Raw genomic sequence first — 19,728 nt, forward strand, 5'->3', positions numbered from 1 at the left:
GAACATATCCGTCCCTCGAGCGGCTGTGGGGCGAGTGAATTTGATATGCATTCCTGGAGAGACGGTGCCGATATTGGAACGCGAAGGATGGGTGGAATGAGCGGCCTGGGCGTCTCCAGGGTGGAGCCGCACGCGGTACATTTAATGGTGCCAGCGATTTCACCTATTGGCGCTGTCGGCTACATTGGCACAGCCGTCGCCTCAGTGCCTCGGGCGGTGACACGTTCAAAGGGGCTCACAATTGGTATGGTGCCGTGGCTCTCAAACCAATACAGAACAGTGAAACGCACAGGCTCACTTTCCATATAAGGCGAACAGCTGATTATGGCGCCGGGGGCTTCATTCATGCTAAGGCGCCCAATCACGGCGCCGCATTTCAGTTAGTGTCGGGCGCAAAAGCTACTATGCTCCGCCCCTCCATCACGTGACCCTGCCCTCACGTGGCCTCAGTCACGTGGTGTTTTCACTCCTTGGCGCATGGTGGCGCTAGTCTCGCAGGGGCGGTGGTAGCTTGCTCCCCCGCCGTCCGGGGGTGATGGGTAGCAACTGCTGGTGACTATACATAGGATTTGGCCAAGGGGGGGGGGGAAGAGATCCCGGGGGCCTCCTCTCTACAGCAAGCCTCCTCTCTAAAGGGGCTTCCTCTCTACTGAGGAGTCAGAGGGACGCTAGCGCTCAGACACAGACACTAGCGGCTATTTACAGGGGGCCCCCGGTAGTATGAAAGACACTAGCTGTCAGGCTGGTCAGAGGGCCCTGATTGTCCTGACGTGATCATCTTTTAGGGAAGGTTACAGGTAGTTGGCGGATGAGACGGGCAATGTTACAACACAAATCGCCGGACGAGATAATCTCCTTGACAAAATCTTATTAATATATGATCAGTAGGTTGTTATTTAGGATTTTTCGGACGCTCTGTCGTGGAACACCCCGCTGTGCTGTGAACCGTTCAGTCACACGCCCGAGTTTGCCGCGCGCAGTCACTGTATTGTCGCCAGATACTGTGCAGGTAACCGTGCCGTCAATTTGTGGGGAGGGGGGGGGGGGGGGAGGCCAGCAGCTGCCCGCTGACCGGCCTCCTCCCGGCCGCATCTGTATATAAAAATACAAATCATAGCGCGTGGCCGAAACGGAAATAGGATGCACCACCGGCCCGGCGGCAGCCGGAATTTGCGCGCGCGCCCGCCCTGTCTGTCGGCTGGGCGGCAGCAGAGCGGCGCTCCATGGCGCCGGGACGGCCCGCCCTGTCTGTCGGCTGGGCGGCAGCAGAACGGCGCTCCATGGCGCCGGGACGGCCCGCTCAGTCGTCCTCGTCAGAGTCTGGGGAGCACAGACACATATCGCAACAATCAACACATAGAAAAGGCGCCTGTTGAGGAGGAAATGTGAGCAATATGTGCGCGAGTGCTGTCCACGCGCTAGAATAATTTCGAGCGAAAAATAAAGGAGAGCAGTTGAGAGAGACAACAGCAGGACAATATGTAGTGTTTTTTACTTTAAAGGGAGATAATGAGCTTTCTTTTTTCTTAAATAAAAATTACTCGACATCTATACTATTTCTACTGTAGTTTCTATAAAATATGAAAATTTCCTAGCACATTTTCGTATGTGAAAAAGGTTTTTATTTTTGCAAAAAAGAAGCAGTACTTGCAGTACTTGTAACACCCACCGAAATGCGTTGTCCTTCTCTATAAAAAAGTCGCAGTATATGGCGCTTTTGTTTCAAACAGGCTTGGGTTTTTGTTTATGTTATCGCCTTGTCGTTGCTTGGTTGTAAGGATTCTAATTTGAATTAGAGTTAATTCGGTTTAGAATTAATTAGATTCTAATTCGGGGGTACATAGTGCCTAGAGAAATGACACTGTTTACATTATTTTGCGCCACAAATGAACGGCATGCGCCAGAAACGCAGCCAAATCTTGCGATTGCGACTACGAAATTCATTATTTTGGCGTCAGAGCCTGAAGCGAAAAATACAAGCATATTTATTTCAAAAAGACTTCAGGTTTGTCGAACGGTGTTATGAGAATTTTGATAACAGTACTGCATAAGTTTTTCAGTGATGCCGCAAAAGTGTTGTATCTATCTTCTTTTATTGTGCAGTCGGCGGGATCGATTCAAAATTGAGTCGTTGCTACTAAAATAGCAGCATATGGCGTCAGCTGATGAACAGGAAAAATAGTTGCGTAAATTTAGACATAAACCACCCCCAAACCATGAATATCTTTTGAAGGCACTATAGACGACCATTAACTAACTAGATGTGATGAAGATCAAATGTAAGGAATACGCTCATTTTAGAAAATTACATGCAAGTACCAAAAAGTGATGCAAGTACTTATTCAACGGTCATTTTCAGCGCTCCCCGCTAACGTGACTTCAAGTTGAGATATTTGCGGCAAGGTACCGAATTGAGCAAAATGGTTTTAATTTACATTATAACTTGTTGTGTTTTGTCAGAAAATGGTCCTAACTCAGATTTTGTGGAAAAAGGTCATTATCTCCCTTTAAGCATTTAAGTTAATTTGAAGCACAGTATTGTCAAACATTAAGTATTTAAGTTAAAATAAACACAACGCGAGGAGAATTATCACGGTAACATCTGGTGCCGTGACCCGGATTTAAGAATGAACGAGCCGAAGTTAAGAATAAGGCAGAACGCTTACAAAGCCCGAGCTGCTAAGCTGAAGAGGGAAATTGAAGAGCTTTTAAGCAATGACGGAGAAAAGCTGGAAATTGAAGAGCTTTTAAGCAATGATGGAGAAAGAAGTGTCATCGAGCATAAAGGTGATCAACTCAAGGAACAGCTGAAGACGATCAGGGAGGTCAGTGAGAACATTTGCGACATATTAGAGACAGACCAAGAAGCGGAGACTTTCATGGAGGATGCGTACCAATTTACTGACGCCTGTGAAGACCTCATCATGACAGTCTCCAGGAAAAAGACCGAAAAGGACAAAGAACAGACAAAACAGGATGTGGAGGTCTCCGTTAAGGGCATCAAGCAACCCGGACTACCAGTGTTCGAGGGAGTCATCGCCAAGTTCGAAGGCTGGGAGGTGGTTTTTGACGCGTTCATTGGAACCTCAAGGATTGATCCAAAGTTGAAGATGCTCTACCTAAAGAACAGCCTCTCTGGCGAAGCGTTGAAGCTCGTAGAGGGCTACAAACCATCTGAGATGGGCTATGCAAAGGCAAGAGAGGCCCTGACAGACAAGTACGGCGGAAAAACAAGACGGATCCGACATGGCCTCAATGACATTCGGCAGTTCTCCAACATCGCCGAGGGAGACACCAGGCGCCTGGAGCAGTATGCCGATAAAGTGAGCTGCCTTATCACTTTATTGAAGGAGAGTGGCTCAGTCGACGACTTATCAGATGTGTCGGCATACTACATCTTGGTGGCCGAAAAACTGCACCATTCGTACATAAAGAACTACCAAAGATGGCTGACAACCGCAGGCCAGGAAGACAACTTCGGTAACTTCGCCGAATGGCTATCAGAGGAAGCACGATGCGAGAAGAAAGCGAAGGAGATGGCGAGGACCGGAGACGAAACAAAACCAGGAAAACAGAAAACTGGTGGGAAAAGAAAGTACGCTACGAACAGGATCAGCAGACAGCATGAAAATGGTGAAGAGCAGACAGTTTGTGTGGCATGCAAAGCGCGTCATATGCTACATGATTGCGCAGAGTTCCAGAGCTGGAACGTTTCGAAAAGATATAGGCTCTGCAAGTCTGAGAGAATTTGTTTCAGATGCCTCAGTGGAAGACACCGCGGGACTAGTTGCAGGAAATTCCCAGGATGCACAGTCGATGGATGCAACGGCAGTCATCATACTCTCCTCCACGCTGAACGGCAGGAGCAAGAGCAGCGGCAGACAGCCATGAACCGAGACCAGCCTGCGAGGTGGCAGAATGCGGCTGATATAAACGAGTTTCATCCATCTCAGCAGACCAGTGGAGCCAGTGGCAGTGGTACTACGAGCAGGGCTACCAATCAGAGCTCAAGCTACAAGACAGCGACTGCAGAGCAAGAAGCCACACACGGGAAGATAGCCTTCCAGGTGGCACCAGTCTTGGTTCAACACAAGAACCGCTCGGTCGTTCTCAACGCTCTGCTCGATCCCTGCTCCGATGCCTCCTTCATTACTAAGACTGCTGCAGGCGAGCTGGGTTTCGATGGACCAGAAGAAGTGCTGCAGCTCAGCACAGTGAATGGAAAAGAAGACGTCAGCATGAAGACGGGGGATGTGCAGCTTTCAAGTCTGCACAGCGCCTATGAAGCAGAAATCAAAGTCCACGTGATTTCAAGCCTCGATGGTGCATCAGTGCGTACAAACTGGAACACGGTGAAGAGCCAGTGGCCGCACATGAAGACCGTACCATTTCCGAGAATGAGTGGCGGCAGTGTCGACATTCTGATCGGCCTCTGTGCGGTGACGACCCCGCTATTTGTGCCTCTGAAGACCGTGAAGGGCGCCGATTCCGACCCAGTGGCAGTTTTGACTCCCCTGGGGTGGACGGCATTCGGTGCGATTAAGAAGTTCGCCGAACATGGATCCTCTGCGCTGAAGATGAGGGAGAACATGTCGAACTTTTCCAGAACTCTGAGGACGCACGTCTCAAAGACAACATGTAAAGAAGAAATCGAAGCAATCAAGTGCATGACTGACCTAGAGGTACTTGAAGTTAGAAAATCAGAAGAAAGTCTGATGTCACGTGAAGAACAGGAAGCAACAAAGAAGGTCTCGAAGTCGCTGGTGTACAACGGTAGCCGCTATCAAGCAGCTGTGCCATGGAGGGATCAGGAACCTCAGCTGGTCAGCAACTATGAAGCAGCGATGCAGCGTCTTGTTCGACTTGAGCAGTCCCTGAAGCGACTTGGAGGCGACCTGCCTGCCAGGTATGGTGCGATTCTTGAAGAGTACGTCAAGAAGGGCTACATGAGCAAAATCCTCGCATCCAAAAGAGAGCACAGTGGTGAAAAAGAGTGGTTTTTACCACACTTTTCAGTCGTCCGAGAAGAAAAGGAGTCGACAAAGGTCCGAATAGTGTACGATGCAGGCGCAGCCGCAAAGTATCAGGGAGTGAGCCTGAATTCACAGCTTCTCCCAGGGCCGTCTCTTTATACTGACCTGGTCGAGACACTGCTCGGATTTAGACTGCATCGCATCGCACTGATCGGTGACGTCTGCGAGATGTTCTTGCAGGTCGAGCTGGCTCCGGATGACCGCAAGTATCACCGAGTACTGTGGAGAAACATGAAGGACGAGGAGCCCACCGTATACGAGTCAAACAGATGGCGGTTTGGAAACGCGGCCGCTCCATTCGTCGCACAGTTCGTGCTAAAAGAAAACGCCAAGAAGCACGCCAGCGCGTTTCCGCTGGGTTCTGAGGTGCTACTGAAGCATTTCTACATGGATGACGGCATCCAGTCCTTCCGAACCGAACACGAGGCTGTAAAGGCGAGAAAGCAGGTCAGTACCATTTTGGAAGATGGTGGCATGAAGATCAAGAAATGGATGTCTAACAATGCGAGTGTGCTGAAGGCCATCCCCATCGAAGACAGAGCAGTCAGCTCTCAGCACTTCTTCGAAGATCAAGGCTCGGTACCAACCAAGACGCTTGGAGTAGTCTGGTCAGCAGATGAAGATCGCCTGTCCATAGACACGTCAAAGCGAGGAGGCCTCTGCGGAGAACTGACCAAAAGAGCGTGCCTCAGGGAAATGGCATCCGTCTTCGATCCGCTCGGTCTGTTCGTGCCGCTCACCATTCGAGCGAAGATGCTGTTTCAGCAGACGTGGAACAGCGGAGCAGACTGGGATGACGCCTTGCCAAGTGACCAGCAGCTGAAGTGGCGTGAGTGGTTTAAAGATATACTGCAGCTCAGCAGCCTTTCAGTGCCAAGATGTATTCATCCTTTCCCAGACGCTACCCTCCAGGAGATTCACGTCTTCTGTGACGCCTCGGAGAAGGCCTACGGCACCGCTATTTACGTCGTCTCCGAATGTGAAGGTAAACGAGCTTCTCAGCTCGCGCTGGCTCGCGCTCGGGTAGCGCCACGAGGGAAGATCCAAACTATTCCAAGACTGGAGCTCATGGGCGCCCTGCTAGGGTTGAGGCTTGTGAAGACGCTGTGCACAGCAATGAACAAGACACTAGAAGAGGTGCACTTTTGGTCCGATTCGATGGACGTGCTGTGCTGGATTCGGAATGAAGTCCGCCGCTTTCAGCCGTTCGTCGCCCACAGGATATCAGAGATATGTGAGGTGACGTCACGTAAACAGTGGCAGCACGTGTCGGGGACAGACAACCCGGCAGATGCGCCTACCAGAGGCTTAAGTTTTAGTGAGCTGAAAGAGAGTCGGCTCTGGATGGAAGGGCCCAAGTTTCTGCTAGAAGACAGTAACGAGTGGCCACCGAAGAAGATTTTTCAAGCGGAGCAGTTCGACAAGTCTGAGTTCAAGAAGGACCCGAAAAGCAGTGAGTGCTTTGCTGTGAGAGCTCCGTCAGGTCCCAGCTGTCGACTTCTCAACCCGGAGGACTTCTCAAGCTGGACAAGGCTTTTGAGAGTCACAGCCTGGGTGCGGAGATTCGTGAAAGTGCTGCGGAGGGAAACTGCGAACAGAACTCAACTGGACAAGGAACTGAAGCCAGAGGAGATACTGGAAGCAGAGAAGTTCTGGGTGCGTCAGGCTCAAAAGGACTCGTTCCCAGAAGAAAGAGAGCAACTCGAACGAGCGGCGACGATCGGCACAACGGCACAGGAAGCCTGCCGGCGAAGCAGTGTGAAACAGTTGAGTCCATTTCTGGATGAAGATGGAGTCATCTGAGTGGTGGGAGGAGGAAATGTGAGCAGTATGTGCGCGAGTGCTGTCCACGCGCCAGAATAATTTCGAGTGAAAAATAAAGGAGAGCAGTTGAGAGAGACAACAGCAGGACAATATGTAGTGTTTTTTACTTTAAGCATTTAAGTTAATTTGAAGCACAGTATTGTCAAACATTAAGTATTTAAGTTAAAATAAACACAACGCGAGGAGAATTATCACGGTAACAGCGCCAATTCGGTCCGGCTTACTTCAGGAAAATAATCAACTTTTTGAACGCTCAAAAAGTTGGCCCGTGGCGTCAGAGGCGATCAAGAAGCTGATTATGTGACGCCACTGCCAGAGCGTCTCATGAGCTTCCACGTTATCCAGCAGCCTGTCCCGTAGCTCAGTTGGTAGAGCATTGAACTCCCGGTAGTGAGAGCCCGGGTTCGAGACGCTCCGGCGCTCGATATTTGAGACTCCTGACGGGGATGGTCTGCGGTTGGTGGGAGCAGCCGCAGCCAGTTGAAGTCAGTTGAGTGGGACAGGCCGTGTCCGGCTTTGAAGGGCACGTTAAACTTTGGCATCTAAATTCTCCCGCTACCCGGAATTGCGCGATCGGACGGTAGGGGTCGGGGCCTACGCAACAAGCTCTGCTTAGCGTGGGTTCCGGCTCTGTCAATCCGTCCATTCAAAACATTCGAGCTAAATTTATAAAAAAAAGTTATGGATTACAATTTGGTATGTACACATTTTACCAAAACAACACTGAAATTGCCTGAAACAACAGTCTTATCCACTGTCCAGTGAGCCAACACTCACCTCAAAACTAGCCAAATGTACCCTGATGACGCTATTGACATTGCCAATAGGTTATTGGTGCTAAGTAGTGGGTACAACGATTTAACCAGGGCCTCACTGGGGGGGGGGGGGTATTCACAACGCCCATGACTTCGAAACTACTGGGCCGATTGTCAAAATTCAAACGGCATATGAAAGTCCTGGAATAACTGTCCAGCGAAACCTATTTTAATTTACCTATAAGTCACCGATGACGTCACTGGTCAGGTCAAAGTAAAAATTATCAACGTTTTGGTTTGTTCACAATTTGGGCTGTGGCCGCGCCGGCTACAAGTCAGATTGGACTCATTTTTGGTTTACACACTCGTGAATAGATGCTTAGATACCCGGAGGATACCGAACTTGTATTCTGATTGTTTTTTTCAGATCAAGGCTAGGTCATACTAGGTCACGGAAACTTTTATCACGCATCGGCCACGTGAGACATGTTTTATGATCCATTTTCATTGCTTACAAAATCAGTGTTGTCTGTGTAATTTGGGACCATTTTCAGCTAAATAAAACTGAGGTCTGGTCACTTCACGTAAAAAGATCAAATTTTGAGGTTGAGATTGTCACAAAAAGGTGCATCAGATGCAGTTTGAACTCTGGAAAACGATGGTGTTATTCATTTTGGTGTGGTGTACGATGTCAAAAACGTACTGAAAAATGATTCTCAGGTGTTGTTTTTATCCGCTGGAGCATTGGAGCGCTAATCCAAAGGTCCGGGGTTCGAATCCCCGTACAGCCCAAATCTTTAACGAGTTTGCAAAAGATGACTGACGTCATCACTGTCAACCGTGGAAGCCGTATGGCTACCCATCTACGCTGGAGTACGAAAAACATCATCTCACGTACTGAAAAATGGATTTGCAATCTTGATTACGGTGCAATGTTGACTACAAAGCAAATAACTTTGCTATTTTGGAAGATATCGGGCTACAACTTCCTAGAGTAGACCATCGGTACGTGTTATACAGGGTGTTCCAAAAAAAAGTGAGCCCCCTAACTTATATTGCTTTTATCTCCGAAACCGTATGTCCTACGATAATGAGAGACTCCTTGTTGGAAAGGACGGTCAATTTCGGTTCTAGTAGGCTACCTAGTGTGGTTCTGAATGATCACGTATTACACCGAGAACGACCAGAACAAAATGTGTTGCGAGATCGAGTGAAACTTGGCGACGGCGGTATGCCCCCTAACTATTATTGCTTTTATCTCCAAAACCGTATGGCCTACGATAATGAAAGACCCCTTGTTGGAAAGAACGGTCAATTTCGGTTCTAGTAGGCTACCTAGTGTGGCTCTGAATGATTACGTATTACACCGAGAACGACCAGAACAAAATGTGTTGCGAGATCGGGTGAAACACGGCGACGGCGGTAAACGTGTATTGCTGACGGCAACGCACGACCGATATTGGAGTGGTCAAAATACTGGTTGAACTAGGTCATCCATTCAGTCTTCATTTTTTATGATAAAAGTTCACGCGCGAAGAATGAATAAAAGCACGTGAACTGAAATATGCAGTCAGATGTGAAGAAATTTTAACCATATCCGTTACCGCTAAATATTTCACTAAGAATTTGGTATTGAATTGTGCTTTTCACAATGCTGGTCGTGTTGTGCAAGCTATGTAACAGAATTACGACCTATCTGGATGGAATTCGATTGCTCTTTCTAATGAGCGGCTTTCCAAAGCTGTAGGATACACGGTTGCGGAGATACAGTCGATCTTAGTTAGGGGGCTCACTTTTTTTTAGAACACCCTGTATCACATATCGACACCTTTTTTAAATCCCACATTTGTTCTCCCGTGAAGTTCAGACAAGTTGTTTAGAAACCTTCAAAAAAGGTACAGTCACTCGATTTTTCTCAAGTTTGTCTGTCTTGGCAGATCAAGCAACGTCAGAGCAAGCTTACGAACACACAAATTTGATCAGGATCGGACGATTGGACACTTCTAAAAAGAGATCTTTCGTGCTTCCCGGAAATTCACCGGAGAACAGATGTGGGGTTTAAAAAAAGGTGTCGATATGGGGTACGATAGATCGACCAAAGCCGTACACCCTCATATTTTATTTTTTGCTTAACCCTCGCCCGTAAACGGCGATCTGCCACCTTCGCCCATGCAGGGGGGGGGGTTGGTGCGACCCCCCCCCCTTGGCGTTTGAAAACGGAGCGTCGTAGAGCTTAGCGGAAAAGACCAACGGATTGCTCTCGCCGAGATCTCGCGATTGGTGGTATATTTTTTGGTCCTAGGTCAACATTTGACCTACTTTTGACCGGTCAAAGGTCAAATTTTCGGAAAAATAGACTTTTTTCAACTTTCCGCGGCGATTGCGGCAAAACGGTGGGAGATATCGACTTGAAACCCTCACTATCGTGTTCCTTGATCAATTCTCTATCGTTTGGTATGTATTTCGTTTCCCTAGCTCTAAAAATGGCGCGTAGGGGACCGCCGGAAGTCGGCAAGGTCACAGTCGGCGGCAGAAATTCGAAAAATCAAAATTTAAATTTTTGAAATCTGATTGTATTTTTGGATTTGGGAGGTCCATTTGCTCCCTATAGAAGCTAATATTGCTGCATATTCCCATTGAGGTGACAAGAATTAGCAAAATAGTGGTTCGGGCGCTTTTCAAAAATAGTACCGGACGCTGTTCCTCTTGTGACGTCATAGCTCCGTGACCTGACCTGACCCGGTCAAGTTTCTTATACCATATGATAGCCAATACTTGCCCCAACATGCATGGGAAGTTTCATCACGATCCATCAACCGATGTCCGTACCACCGGCAGGAAACCTCGGGCGTTGGCACTCAGTTTGTGAAAATCCGGCCGGAGGCTGTTCCCTTTGTGACGTCATAGCTCCGTGACCTGACATGACCCGGTCAATTTTTTTTTATCAAAAGATGCGCAAGGTTTGCCCCATAAGGTACCCAAAATTTGGCGGCGCTGCGCGCCGCCGTTTTTGCACTATTTCCGAAAAGCCTCAGGGGGGGGGGGGGGGGTGCACCAACCCCCCCCTACATGGGCGACGGTTAAAATTCGTCGAATGGGTTGTGATGGGCGGGGAAGCCAGCTGTGGCAAGGATTTTTTTCTTTGAACAACGGTTTCCGAGATAAAGCCTCGGACAATTCCTGGAGGTCGCGCTGCAACCCTATATTTGGCGGCTCATAACTCAGAAACTATTTGTTTTCTATGATAAAAACTTTATATGGTTCAACTCGCAATCAACCGACAAACATTTTGGCTATCTCGGATTTTCAATTAAAAATGACCTGACCTGAGGTCAACGCAGGTCGAAAGCTACTTTTTTATTCTCGCAATAGAATAACAATTGATAAGGCTTTATTCTTTATCAGACAAAATTGCAACTTTCAGTGGGGACAATATCAAGGTCACTCTTAAAAAATAGGTCAAAAGGTCACGTGATCAAAATTTTTGAAAATTGAAAATCCGAGATAGCCAAAATGTTCGTCGGTCAATTGCGAGTTGAAGCATGTTAAGTTTTTATCATAGAAAACAAATAATTTCTGAGTTATGAGCCGCCAAACATAGGGTTGCAGCGTGACCTGCAGGAATTGCCCGAGGCTATATCTCGGAAACCGTTGTTCGAAGAAAAAAATCCTTGCCACAGCTGGCATCCCCAACCATCACAACCCCTTTGACCAATTTTAAACGAAAAATATAATATGTGGGTGTCATTTTTTTTTTTTTGGTCGACCTATCGTGGAATGCCCCATTTATTCCGTTTTTCGAAAAGTTAAAAACGTATAGGAAAGAATTACACAAACATAAGTTGAGTTTATTCTTACATATGTATAATTTTTAATTTCTGAAATGTTGAAAATCTGAGGTACCAGTTTGGTAGCCATGTGTAGGTATTTTGAGTCCCCTCAAGCAAAAAAAAAAAATCGTATCAAGCTTAAGAACTTAAGCTCTTGAAAGCGATTCCCACAGTTCAATGTTTTGCACCCAAATCGGCCGTATGTACATCACGTCACTCTGGCGTCATTTCCGGCCGACCTATGGTAGGAACGAAATTCTTGTTTGGACACAAGGTTTAAAATTGATGCAGTCGACGGTACTGAAAATTTCGTTTCGATACGTCTCTAGCGGTTTAGAAGATATTGCAGAAAACGGGAGGGAGGGGAGCCGTACAAAAATACCAAATATTTGCACTTTAGTGGCCAGGCAAACCTTGGTCCTTGATCTTATTTCATGTGTGCGTGCGCGTGCCGCGTGCGTGCGTGCGTGTGTGTGTGTGTGGGGGGGGGGGGGGCGGGGGCACCCTCCTTACCCTCCTCCTCGGCGTTTTTCAGCCAGTCGACAAAGGCCTTCATCTGCTCCAGGAACACTGTCTTGCCCTTGGCCTTGCCCTCCTGGGTGTCCTTGTACCAGCGCAGAATCACCTCTTCGTGCAGCACGTCCGCTGAAGGCAACACGGAATGAGGCGATAGTGATACAACACGGCACACGGTCCGACACACAAGGTCTGAGACAGGGCCATGCATAAGGTCGGAGACAGGGCGACACGGGATCTGCGGGAAATACAACGTAGTACAGTGGCCAATCAGCCGCCAACTAAGCCAGCCCGTACGCACAAGCGTAACTTAACACCTCCCATTGACCAATGACCTTCGCTGGGTTGCGGAGTGTTCTCCTCAGGAGAGGTTCTGCTTTGTAAACTTCCAAAACCTGTCCATCGTGCGGTTTTATCGGGATTTCGTGTCTAAAAGAAAGCTATTTGCTCCAGACCTGCCTCTTGAAACTTCGTAAGATAAAACTTTACATTAATTGACACTTTTGGAGGGTCAGTTGTCCTTGGCATTGACGATTTTCGCGTTATTTTCCCCCAAAATTTACCGCTATAGATATTATAAACAACTAGAGGGATAGCATTACGCGCAGCGTAATAAATCAAGTTTCAATAAAATCGGCCCAGTAGCGGCCGAGTTATTGCCAGAATAAATTTGGTGACTCCTCCTGGCCGGCGGTGCTCTGTTCCGGTATTCATTGCCAAAGGTCAACGACCTGCCGGCTCTGATTTCGCTCAGTTTTGCAAGCGAAGAAAGTGAGGCTAATGCGCGTGCTCTCTGATCGGCGCCGGCCGCGGCCAAAATCCCGCAAAGATACGCCCGCCACGTGCAAACCGGCGAGCGCACCCCCCACCAAAATTTAATACGACAAACAGATGCATGCGTCCGACTCAGCGCCAAAATTTCACCCCTGCAGCCCGCACCGTCGCCTCGCAACAGCCCGCCAAGCGTGACGGACGCGTTTCATACAGACATTTTGATTTTTATATATGTAACTAGAGGGACAGCATTACGCGCAGCGTAATAAATCAATTTTCATTCAAATCGGCCCAGTAGCGGCCGAGTTTTTGCCAGAATAAAGTTGGTGACTCCTCTTGGCCGGCGGTGCCCTGTTCTGGTGTTCATTGCCAAAGGTCAATGACCTGCCGGCTCTGATTTCGCTCAGTTTTGCAAGCGAAGAAACTGAGCCTAAGGCACGTGCTCACTGCTCGGCGCCGGCCGCGGCCCAAAATGCTGCAAAGATGCGCCCGCCACGTGCACACTGCTGCACCCACCCCCTCGAAAAGTTGATACGACAAACGCACGCGTCCGACTTACGTCGAAAATTTCACCCCCGTAGCCCGCACCGTTCCGGAGCAATAGCCCGCCAAGCGTGACTGACGCGTCACATAGTAAATACATACATACATACATACATACATGCATACGGACGTTTTGATTTTTATAAGAGGAACTAGAGGGACAGCATTACGCGCAGCTTAAAGAGGGACAGCATTACGCGCAGCGTAATAAACCAAGTTTCATTAAAATCGGCCCAGTAGCGGCCGAGTTAAGGCCAGAATAAATTTGGCGACTCCTCTTGGCCGGCGGTGCCCTGCGCCGGTGTTCATTGCCAAAGGTCAGTGACCTGCCGGCTCTGATTTCGCTCCGTTTTGCAAGCCAAGAAACTGAGCCTAAGGCGCGTGCTCTCTGCTCGGCGCCGGCCGCGGCCAAAATCCCGCAAAGATGCCCCCGCAACGTGCAAACCACCGAACCCACCCCCACCAAAATTTAATACGACAAACAGATGCACGCGTCCGACTTGCGTCGAAAATTTCACCCCCGTAGCCCGCACCGTTCCGGAGCAATAGCCCACCAAGCGTGACTGACGCGTTACATACATACGTACAAACATTTTGATTTTTATATATGTAAACTAGAGGGACAGCATTACGCGCAGCGTAATAAGTCAATTTTCAATAAAATCGGCCCAGTAGCGGCCGAGTTATGGCCAGAATAAATTTGGCGTCTCCTCCTGGCCGGCGGTGCTCTGTTCCGGTATTCATTGCCAAAGGTCAGTGACCTTCCGGCTCTGATTTCACCCAGTTTTGCAAGCGAAGAAACTGAGCCTAAGGCGCGTGCCGTCTGATCGACGCCGGCCGCGGCCAAAATTCCGCAAAGATGCGCCCGCCACGTGCAAACCGGCGAGCGCACCCCCAACAAAATTTAATACGACAAACAGATGCACGCGTCTCACTTGCCCCCAAAATTTCACCCCCGTAGCCCACACCGTTCCGGAGCAATAGCCCGCCAAGCGTGACTGACGCGTTACATACGTACAAACATTTTGATTTTTACATATGTAACTAGAGGGACAGCATTACGCGCAGCGTAATAAATCAATTTTCAATAAAATCGGCCCAGCAGCGGCCAAGTTATGGCCAGAATAAATTTGGCGTCTCCTCCTGGCCGGCGGTGCTCTGTTCCGGTATTCATTGCCAAAGGTCAGTGACCTGCCGGCTCTGATTTCGCTCAGTTTGGCAAGCGAAGAAACTGAGCCTAAAGGTCAAGTTACACGGGACACTTTTTCGGTTTTTGATTTTTCGGTTTTTCGCTTTTTCGGTTCGTTTTATCGCTTTTTCGCGTCGGTTTTTCGCTTTTTCGATTTATCGCTTCGTGATTTGAGTTTTTCGAGTTTCGTTGATTTTTGTTTAGTTGAAACGCGCTGTGCAACCGCCAGCTCTTTTTATTTTGTTTGCAACCAGTGCAATGCTTTGGTCGCAGTTTTGCCTAGGGGCTTTAGGGGTCTGTTTTGTTGTCTGTTTTAACAGATGGAAATTACTTAAACTATTGTTTGTTTGTTTATTGGGGCTTAAGGGCGCGCCGACTACAAGGTCATTTTGCGCCCATAACTAAATTACTTAAACTAGATCTCGTCTGTTTTGTAGTAGGAAACTGGCTTGACTTAACTTCCAGCAGCTCAGCTACTATAAACCGGCGCCCCGCTGGGACTCCTGGATTTCCACGCCCTGCTGGTAGGGGGAACACCCCTTCTAACTTGGCCTAACTGAGCCACGTAGCGACACGCCGTAGGTGACACTTGAAAGAGCTAAAAAAATAAGGAACTAATTGCTTCGGCCATTTTTAGGTCAGGTGTAGGCCAAAGGGCAGGTCACCAAAGGTTATCGAAGGTAAAATGTCGCCAATATCTATAGGTCAAACTTCGACAATTTTCGACAAATCGGTCCATGGCTCAGGAATGGATAGAGCTATAGCGCCGCGGAGAGGCGCAATCAAACGTTCTTTTAACGTTCTTTCGCTAGCATGTCCTCAGATTTGACGTAAGGCCCACCGTCTATCCTGCAGGGGCATAAACGTCCAAAATATACGATTTTGCAAGAACAGTTTGTCCGCAATAACTTTTGACTCTAAACTTGCACGAGCTTTCCTTCACCAAAAACGTGTTTCTCTGGTCGAGACGCATCGAATGAACCTTAAGCTAACTGGACTGGTCTAGTAGAGTTGCAAAGTTTTCCCAATGGGCTGCTACCGGCACCGCCCCGCCCCACAAAAATTTTCTGGGATACCGGCATGCTACCACGCCCCAAGCAAAAAAACCGCCAAACTACCGGCATACCAAAAAACCTGCATTCTTGATTCTGGCTTACCCCTACATGAGATGCCACATTTTGGCAATTTCAGTACCTGCCCCACCCAGCAGCCACCCATTGTTCAACCAAAACTACCAGCAGCCTGATGTTGGCCGAGCTCGCCCCACAAACACCACAATTTTGAAACTCAATTCCAGTCTACAGCTGTTAAAATATCACCTGTAATCAAAAAGGTATTGCCTACAAAAAGCATTAACACATTCATCAAAATAGCAAGGACAAAAAGAACTTGAATTACTGAAATGTGTTTCTGAAGATTGCACAGTGAGCAGCAATCACATTTACCACAAGCGTTCTTAATTTTTATTTTCCACATTCTCCTAAAATGTTGCAGGTACCAACCAAATAATGAACTATAGATAGTCACAAATCACAATATAAAAAACTACAGATTCGGCGATGTTCCTAACTGAGGAAGCGAGATCAACATCAGCTTTTTCCTATCCGCCAAGGCCATCCTATCCGCCATGGCTTGCTGGCTCGTGAGTAAGATACGAATCATGTAAAAATATGTGTTAATAACTCACTTGTCCTGAGAAGTCACCAAATAATATGTATAAAAACGATATAATATCCTCCCCCATCTCAAACGCGGGAACAAACACAAGGTTATAAAGGATTTCGAAACAGATGCGCCATAACAGTTTTTAACCAGCTGATTAAAACACTGCAAAAAAAGGTTTTAGGACTGCAAACTTCTGCCTCGTGAATGATTTTATTGATAAAAATCATCCAACACGATATTGAATTCCAATGAAATCAACACTGTGAGTGTTATTCACTACAAGAAAATTGATTTCTCTTGAGTGATTCAACCAAAAGGGCATATGAATAAATATTACGTCATCAGCTTACATCCTTTCATTAGGGGGACAGAGGATCTTAAAAGTCAATCCTTGGTTGCCATTGCGCCACATTGCGCCACTTTGCATCAGAGGTGGAACTTTTTGTTTTTCATTGGGGTTGTAGTTTACCGGATCCCAGGGTATACCCCCACCAAAACCCGAAAAGTCCCCGGATTCGGCCCACTATTTTTCGGGAGGGGCCCACATTTTCATTTTTAAAAAAAGTGGTCCATCATCAGGGAGAGACGGCTGACCCTGTCGTCCCTCCATTGGCTATGTGCCTGGTTGTAGGTACTCGGGTATCGCCACCATGGTCGTGGCCATAGGCGGCGGAACGGGGAGGGCACCGGGGCACCTCGCCCCCTTTGATTTTGGCATTTTAACATTAGCCCTACCTATGGGCGTTGCATGGAAAGAATGGGACCAAAAGTCGGCAGTGCCCCCTTTAACCCGCGCCCTGCTGGGGGGGGGTGTTTGAACACCCCCCCTTGTGGTTTTTTGCGAATATCTAAAAAACGGCGGCGCGGAGCGCCGCCGTTTTTGGTACACCTTATCATACATCAATTCTACACATGTTGTGAAAATTTCAGACCAAGGTCATTCAAGGTCAGGTCACCAGGTCACTTGAAGTGAACTCACCTCATAAAAACTTTCAATGTCTGTCATAGCTACACCGAGTGACCGATCGCTTTGAAACTTTCAGCGATTGCTGAGAGCAATAGCATGTACAAAATGTATATCTCAGAATTTTGATATCGATGACCTAAGGTCAGGTCAATTTTGCGACCTCCCCATTATAAGTCAATGGGAGAAAATTGAAATGCGCCTCTTTTGGATGAAAGACATTATAAACACTCCCAAACACCGAATTACAAGTGGTTTAGACACACTGAACTTGAAAATGGTGTCCGTGACCCTTGTTTATGCCCTGAGGTCATCTTAGGTCACGAATGGTATCTAACAGTTTTTCGCAAATAACTTTTGATAGAGGCACGCTAGAGCGATGAAAACGCCTTAGATGTGTTCAGCTCGACGATACGGATCGACTGATATGCAACATGACCCTTTCCGGTCAGGTCATGACCTTGACCTGAGGTCAAATTTTCAAGTTGACCTTTCAAGGTCAAGTCATAGTTCATTCGATGCGTCTTGACGAGAGGAACACGATGCCGGTAAAAGTAAGCTCGTACAAGGCTTGGGTCAAAAGTTATTGCAGAAAAACTGTTTTCGAAAAAATCGGCTATTTTTGCAGTTTTTGCCCCCTGCAGGGAAAACCGTTGACGTTAGGTCAAATCTGAGAGAATTACTCAGAAAGGGCGTTAATAGGGCTATCGAATGCGCTTTTCCGCGGCGCTGTAGCTCTATTGGTTCCCGAGTTATGCGTTGGCTTCTTGGAAATTTTCGACATTCGGCCTGGAAATCGGCGAAATTTTGCCTTCAATGACCTCTGGTGACCTGACCTTTGACCTGACCAAAAAATTGACCGAAGTGATTTCGTCATTATTTTTGACGCTCTTTCGAACGCCGCCTTCCGCGTATCGCTACGTGGCCCAGGAGCCGAGTTACAAGGGGGGGGGTGTTCAAACACCCCCCCAGCAGGGCGTGGAAATCCAGGACCCCCAGCAGGGCGCGGGTTAATTGAGGGTGTTCCGCCGCCACTGGTCGTGGCGATTCGGAAACGGTACCTAGGTAAACGCCCAAAATCACAGTCCCTATGAATACTTGTTTCTTTCCACATTTGACACAAACATTACTCAGTATTGGAGCAAGGCTCTTTCCCTACGAGTAACAATTTGAGCCACTCGTGGCTATGACAAAGAAGGCCTAAACAGGAATACGTTATTTTTAGACTAAAAAAACTTAAAACGAGTCCATCTTTGTATATTAATGCCACGGTCGTCTGGAATACGTCTATTACGGAAACGGGTAGTAGAAACCGGAATAGTGACTGATCAGACATGAGATATTTTGCAAACGAGGACAACATACCGAACACAATGCCGCAAAGGAACCTAACACTGGATCTAAATAATCTCAATCTGAGGAAATTAAATAATAAATGCCACAGCCTTTTCATATCACCGAATACTTCAGATGATCTTCTTTTTTCAACGAGCAAATGTAGTTATTATGCATTGTTTGGCGAATCGTAAACAAAACTCATACTCTTCACAGCCACGATGGCTAGGAACACATCACGGCTTGTCTGTCTGCCCCTGAGACACTGAACGTACACCGATTTTCAGCTAAATCGAAAGACCCCGCCGTTTACCGTTAAAATGTAAACTGGCCGTTAATTCGTTAACGTTGCAAAATACCACCCCAAAGAGGTACATTTTTGGAATAAGCGCATCGAGGAGGCCCTGTACACCGATTTTCAGCCAAATCGAAAGACCCGTCGTTTCCCGTTAAAATGTTGATTGGCCGTTTACTCGTTAACGGTGCAAAATACCGCCCCAAAGAGGTATATTTTCGGAATCAGCGCATCGAGGAGGCCCTGTATACCGATTTTCGGCTAAATCGAAAGACCCCACCGTTTCCCATTAAAATGTTAATTGGTCGTTAACTCGGTAACGGTGCAAAATACCACCCCAAAGAGGTAGGTACATTTTCGGAATCAGCGCATCGAGGAGGCCCTGTATACAGATTTTCATCCAAATCGAAAGACGCCGCCGTTTCCCGTTAAAATGTTATTTGGTCGTTAACTCGTTAACGGTGCAAAATACTACCTCAAAGAAGTACATTTTCGGAATCAGCGCATCAAACAGACCCTGTATACTAATTTCCAGCTAAATCGAAAGACCCCGCCGTTTCCGGTTAAAATGTTAATTAGCCGTTTCAAAATACCACCCCAAAGAGGTACATTTTCGGAATCAGCGCATCGAGGGGGCCCTGTACATCGATTTTCAGCTAAATCGAAAGACCCCGCCGTTTCCCGTTAAAATGTTAATTAGGCGTTAACTCGTTAACGGTGCCAAATACCACCCCAAAGAGGTACATTTTCGGAATCAGCGCATCGAGGAGGCCCTGTACACCGATTTTCAGCTAAATCGAAAGACTCCGCTGGTTCCCGTTAAAATGTTAAGTAGTCGTTAACTCGTTAACAGTGCAAAATACCACCCCAAAGAGTTACAGTCTCGGAATCAGCGCATCGAGGATGCCCTGTATACCGATTTTCAGCCAAATCGAAAGACCCCGCCGTTTCCCGTTAAAATGCTAATTGGTCGTTAACTCGTTAACGGTGCAAGTCACTGCAAAC

At 47.5% G+C, this 19,728-nt stretch overlaps 1 protein-coding gene across 1 annotated transcript in view; it reads right to left on the reverse strand.

The window, feature by feature from the left end:
* Window positions 1-966: 966 nt before the first annotated feature.
* LOC122394460 (protein krasavietz-like) overlaps window positions 967-19,728 on the reverse strand; it is a 127,985-nt gene continuing 109,223 nt past the window's right edge. Inside the window, exons 10-11 of the mRNA XM_043391349.1 lie at window positions 11,956-12,087; window positions 967-1,320 (exon numbers count right to left, since the gene is read on the reverse strand). Of these exons, the coding sequence (XP_043247284.1) occupies window positions 1,301-1,320; window positions 11,956-12,087 (152 nt within the window). The 3' untranslated portion in view covers window positions 967-1,300. The remainder of the gene's footprint in view (window positions 1,321-11,955; window positions 12,088-19,728) is intronic.

This window comes from Amphibalanus amphitrite, unplaced genomic scaffold, assembly GCF_019059575.1.
Source record: "Amphibalanus amphitrite isolate SeventyFive unplaced genomic scaffold, NRLGWU_Aamphi_draft 000593F_arrow, whole genome shotgun sequence".
NCBI classification, from domain to species: Eukaryota; Metazoa; Arthropoda; class Thecostraca; order Balanomorpha; family Balanidae; genus Amphibalanus; species Amphibalanus amphitrite.